Source organism: Camellia sinensis, chromosome 10 (assembly GCF_055761805.1).
Source record: "Camellia sinensis isolate YWXY chromosome 10, ASM5576180v1, whole genome shotgun sequence".
NCBI classification, from domain to species: Eukaryota; Viridiplantae; Streptophyta; class Magnoliopsida; order Ericales; family Theaceae; genus Camellia; species Camellia sinensis.
Window position 1 is genome coordinate 100,085,460 of NC_138970.1, and position 5,953 is coordinate 100,091,412.

Below are 5,953 nucleotides of genomic sequence, written 5' to 3' on the forward strand. Positions count from 1 at the left end.
GTTGACACTATTATGGTTTGTGTCATAATGATTAGCAGATGATGATGTCAGCAGGCAAGATTGGCTCACTCACACGAGCAATCGCCCTTGGCGCTTGGGAGCGAGCAAGGATGAGACTGGTGGTTTATTTTTATTTGGAGCCAATAGAGGCTTAAATCATCCACTATGTATGTCGCCTTGGTTATAACCAAAATGAGGTCGTGTTAAGGACCAAACATGGATGTTAGTACCCACTTTTCATGTTGTGCCTGTTATGATTAGCCAGATGCGAGATCTCATTTGGCGCCTAGAAGGCGAGCAAATAGAGAATTCAGGTTAGGCGCTAGAAAGCGACTAGACTAATATCTGTACGGTGTATCGAGTATGACGTCACTCTTTATGGAAGAGTTACTCCACCGTAGCATGTATTCATACTATATGTGCTTAGCGACCGAGTAATGAGGTGAGAGAATGGATCCCTGCTTCCTCACCGTGTAAGTCTTACGTGTCATTATTGATATGACTTCACTATGTACCCTTTTGTGACTTTTGACTATGTCATAAGGTAAGGGATTGATGTTCTGCTACTTTGGTATGTTGCCTGCGGTCATGTATGATTCGGCCTTAAGGGACATCACTGGGAAAGCGGTCAATCCTAAACTAAATGGCATGAGGGCAAAGGGAAGATCATCTAGTATTACACCACCATTGTATATTCACTGCCGACAACTCACATCGCTCTGTATGAAAAGCGAATTGAGTGTGGATATATTGCAAGAATTGAGAGGGTCAAACATGCTCCTTTTGAGGGATTAGAGATGTTTTTTGGACCGGTGTAATTAGATGGGTCTGGGGTATATGAGACACTATTTCTATTCTTTTTGGGTTGATGTCTCTATGTTGGCTCATTTTGAGTTTCTAGTATAGAGCTCCCACATGCAGGTGTTCTCAGCAGTCGCACGGTGCAGTGGCTAGTATGAGATTGTTTATTTTGGGGAGATTGAGATAGAGATGTGGCAGTGTCATGCCAACTCATGTGCGAGTGGGAGATGTTAGTAATGGGCGCCCATGTGGCATGACCATTTGAATTTGAATTTGAATCTTATCCAAATAGGTTTTGAAATTGAATTCAAACCTATTTAGGATAACCACTCTGGATACAGATATTATCTCCATTAACTAATATGGATAGATAGTAATAAAATATTATATATCTGATATATGGGTTATGGGTGATTTTGAGAGAAACAACGTATGATCTGTTTTTACCCATATACTGACTCTTTCCCAAAGAACAACGATCAAGTCATTTGCACTGTGATTTGTGTGGGTGATATTCATTCTGTAATATCACTTCACTGCTGGGTTGGTTTATCGGATTCTGGAAGCACGTGATTTACCCATGAGGTTCTATCATCTAAAGGTATGATATAGATATTTTTCCGCTGCATTTTTTATACTTTGATTTACACCAGCATTGCATCAAATAGATTTTGGTATTGGAGCAAGCCATCAGTCATCACAACCGAAGGAGATGTGAATAGAGCGTAATCAAGACTAGTGCTATTCGTGTTGCCTGCATAACTAAAATAAGGGCACAAGTTAACGAGCAATGCCGAACCGTTGCTAACCAAGAAACCAATGATGGGGTCGATAAAGGATGATCGAATTTCGGGCCTAAAAGAGCCTACTGATGGAGGAAAGCTGTTTCCTATCAATCCAGTGTTTACAGCAGTGGAAACTTTAATTTTGTAGTCAAGCTTTGCCGAGAGAATGGCGGTGTTCACCTTTTGCATCGCGGGAAGAAGAAATTGAGCTGTGTTGGAAGATGGATCGACTTCATTGCCAACTGCGATGTACTTGATTTTGACATTGCCATAGTTTTTGACATTGTTTTGGACCCATGTATCTGCTGCAGCTTGGCTAGAAGCAAGTGTTTGGAGATTGGGGTTTGGAATACCTAGAATGAGCTCAATGTTGGAGCCTCCAAGGGCTCGGAGAGCTTGTTGGTCTGGGTCATAGAGTCTCATTCTTTGGATGCCATTTTGGGTGTAAAGAGCTACAACTTCTTGTCCAGATGGCAAGTCATCACCAAGCATTCCATAACAAACACCTATTTGGGCATCTGCATTTTGTAAACAAAACAAATTAGGTTTGTACTATAATTGCTTAATGCCATATTGAATTGTGAATCACATACTCATCTAAAAACTTAAACTATTAAAAAGCAAGAAACAATTTTATTATATATAGATCCTCAAATACTTACAATAACTTTAAGCTTGTAGATTCAAATCTCGAGACAACCATTTTATGTATTATGTCAAAGGTTAGGTATATACTTAGGGCTATTTTGGAAAGATGGTTATAATCAGTTTTTTGGTAAAAAAATTGCTTATAAGCAGCTTTTTTGTGAAAGAGAAAGTGGGTTTTAATCTGAGAAGTGGATTATAACCCACTTCCCAAAATAGGCCTTAATCTTTTTCTTTCCAAACACATATTATTGTGTACTAATTGACCGTTGTTTTTTTTTAGCCTCAAATACTTACAATAATCCCAATTGAATTCTAAATCTTTTTGAAGAATATAAGAAAGTTGGAAACGAGACGACCCCTATCACTAGTGAAATGCTCATGATATTGCCCTCTGTGGGTATGGGTGTGGATGGCGCATAAGTAGTGTAACAAGAACCATATAGTAAAAATAGTTTTCATTTGGTAAAATATTAAATTAGTTCAAAAAATCAACTATATCTAATGATAACGCATGTTTCTTGGCTCTCTCCACATGCCCTTCAAATTTGATAGAAAACCTACAATGGGATTATGGGATACACAGGAACAACCTATTAGAGAGAGAGATTACAACAAATAAAAGTTTTAAGGATTAATTTTTTGTCCCCAAAAGTGAATTTTGATGCAAGAGGTTATTTGAAAAGTTCAAAAAAAAGACTTTCAATGACAAAATTTTAAAATTATCATTAATAAATACATTTTTAAGGGCAAAATAATTTAGTCCTAGTAGATTATCTTTTTAGACAAATTTTGATCAAAAAATGATAGTAATTTATTACTAAATGTGTAATTTCGTCGCTAAATATACAAAAACGACAATTTTGACAACAAAATATTTCTTCCTTAAAAGTGATTTTGTTCATAAATTTTTATATCTAAAATCTTAGGGCATGTTTGATTGGAAGGATTAGAGCATGGGATTGGGATTATTAATCCGTGGGCCCAATTATTCCATGTTTGTTTTGACATTTTGTTTTAGGATTGTTAATCCAATGGATAATTAATCCAACAAATTTGTAGAATTATTAGTAATAGGCTAGGGGTGAGATTGTGAATACCACACTAATTTGATAGGATTATTAATGCCTCAGTATTAGTCTTATGGAATCAAACATGGCCTTAATGTGTTGTGTACGGGGGGAGAGAGAGAGCGAGAAACCTGTTTCATCCAGTGTAGCTATTAATACCCCAAGGAGTAGCATTACAGCAATCATGGAAGACCTTTCACCAGAGAAATGTAACTTATCCATGAAAAAGAGAAAAAAGAAAACAATCTGCAAATATAAAGTTGCAAAAACACTTTGAACTCGGTCCTTTTTGTAGAGAGGAAGAGGCTTGAAAGTCTCCATACCACACTATTTCTAAGTCAATAAGTCCCGTGGAAATTACGCTAACAATAAAATTCCACAAAAATACACCAACTTCATGTACAACACCATCTGCATCTCTATTTGCTTGCGTAGTCTTCTTTCGGAGTTATATCTGTACGGGAAAGAAATAAACATTCTTGTATAATCCTGTTGATCAAGTCTGCGCTTCTCCAAGCGTCGTCGCTTTACTCCCTGAAAATACAAACGTGAGCTAGCCGGCAGGTGTGTGCCGGAAAACCCCTCCGATGCCTAAGTCAGAAAAATAGGCAAAGACAAAAAGCTCTGTGTATCAAAGTTATGTGTTACCTCTCCAAAGGTGATATTTGTGAGCTTTTATAGGTTTCGTGTGGCATAATCCAAGTAGGACTTTTACTTCTCCATGCAAAATCCTCCTAGGATTCATACTCCTGAAGGATAATGCTTATCCTTCAACACCCCCCTCCACTACTAAAGAAAGGGTCTTTTGAGTCGGTTTTTTGAGTCGGCAAATTTTACCGTCGCAAAAGGTAGCCTTTTTGAGACGGCACAGAGTTACTAACTCAAATACCAAACCTTTAGTGTCGGCACTGTTGGCCGACACAAAAAATTAATATTTGATAGCATTACTTGAGTCGGTTCAATTTACCGACGCAAAAGATAGACCTTTTGAGTCGGCATATAGCTTTTGCGTCGGCAAATTTGTGCCGACGCAAAAAATTATACCTTTTTATGTCGGCAACTGATGCCGTAGCCAAAAAAAAAATAATTTATAGCCAAGATATATATATATTTACTTGATTATATTTAATAAATATATTTATTTATACATATACTTTTATATTAATATTGAGTGTATATACTATAAATAATATATATCTCATTTAATATTTGAAAGAGGTATGGTGGTCAAGTGGACTTAGTGCGGTGACTTCGGGTCAAATTGTCCAAATGGAATGTGTTCGAAACTTGGGAGCCTCAATGAGAAAATTGTGGGTTCAATTTTTTTAAAACATTTAACCACTTTTTAAGTCGGCAATCTACCGTCTCAAAAAATTGAAACTTTTTGCATCGGCAGATTGCCGACTCAAAAACTTTTTGCGACCCCACCATTTTCGTCCCTTGAGTTGCCGTCGAAACGCCGTCGCAAAAAGTTTTTGCGTCTGCAAATACGCTATTTGCAACGGCATACTACCGACTCAAAAGCCCTGTTTTCTAGTAGTGCTCACTGCTTAAACCAAATGAGATGGTTTTACCACGGCCGGACTACCATACGACCGAAATAACATTGCCATGCTAGACTAACTGGAATGACCGATCTAACTGTTAGTTTGGCTCTTCCTTGCTTTTCTCCTACCTCGGCTTTACATGCCAAGACTGAGCTATCCATAGAAGAGTTTAAGCCGAACTAACCTAAAACCAAGTCCTGAAGAGGGCTCAGTATACTTCGGTTCCCTATGCCATAACCGAACTAACTGTAGCGACTGAACTAACCATACTGCGACAACCGGTACAAGTTTTAGTATGGTGACCAAGCTAACCTCTTTGGGTCCGGAGTAATTTTATGGCATTTTTACTCAGCCCTTCATACTGAGGCCCACAACGGCCCAACTCGGCCCAATTTACATATAAATTCTCTTCTCACTATCTAACTTTGAAAAGTCTGAAAATTTTCCAATTCCATTGTAAATAAATTCTAAGAAGGACTTCACAATCCAAGACTAGTAGTTGCTACCGATTATTCAACGCATTAATAAGGTCCACATAATTCACTATAACAAATAATTGATTTTAGAAAACAAACTCTTACACCTTTAAAAGTAAAAAATTTATTGCAAAAAAATACTAGAAGACAAATTTTAGTAGTCATAAAATCATCTTAAAAAATCAAGAAATGATGTTTAATGACAAAATTTTAAAAATGTCGGCAATAAATGTAGGACAAAAGTTAACATTTTGAGATAAATTTTGGTCCCAAAAGATAGTAATTCATTACTAAACGTTCCAATTTTGTTATTAAAAATACAATGACATAACACAAATATTTGATCATTAAAAAATAATTTTGTTTCTAATTTTTACCTCTAAAACCATTGATGACAACTCCCAATAGAACCATTGACTGAAGATAACAAAATGCCAATGGCAGTCTCTCTTTCTTAAATGACTTTCCATGAAAAGAAGGCACATTGACTATTCATTCTCTCTAACACGTTTGTGGAGTGTTGACGTATATCTTTAGTTTTATCTTATAAAGGTCGATGTGTGCTATAACGGGGGACTTGAAATTTTTTATTTAAAAGGAGTGAATACATATTGATCAAAATTTTAAAA

At 36.7% G+C, this 5,953-nt stretch overlaps 1 protein-coding gene across 1 annotated transcript; it reads right to left on the bottom strand.

Moving 5' to 3' along the window:
• Window positions 1-1,445: 1,445 nt before the first annotated feature.
• LOC114294578 (glucan endo-1,3-beta-glucosidase, basic isoform-like) lies at window positions 1,446-3,751 on the bottom strand. Its single transcript, XM_028238697.2, has 2 exons — window positions 3,433-3,751; window positions 1,446-2,104 (listed from the first exon to the last, which is right to left on the bottom strand). Exons 1-2 carry the CDS (start codon window positions 3,620-3,622, stop codon window positions 1,446-1,448), a joined length of 849 nt encoding a protein of 282 aa, XP_028094498.2. The 5' UTR covers window positions 3,623-3,751.
• Window positions 3,752-5,953: the final 2,202 nt, after the last annotated feature.

Bases quoted from the DNA above. Each gene is read 5' to 3' on its own strand.
- LOC114294578 (XM_028238697.2), bottom strand. From the start codon at position 3,622: ATGGAGACTTTCAAGCCTCTTCCTCTCTACAAAAAGGACCGAGTTCAA. The intron at 2,105-3,432 runs GTTTCTCGCTCT...TACAAAATGCAG, and splicing joins AGCTACACTGGATGAAACAG to ATGCCCAAATAGGTGTTTGT.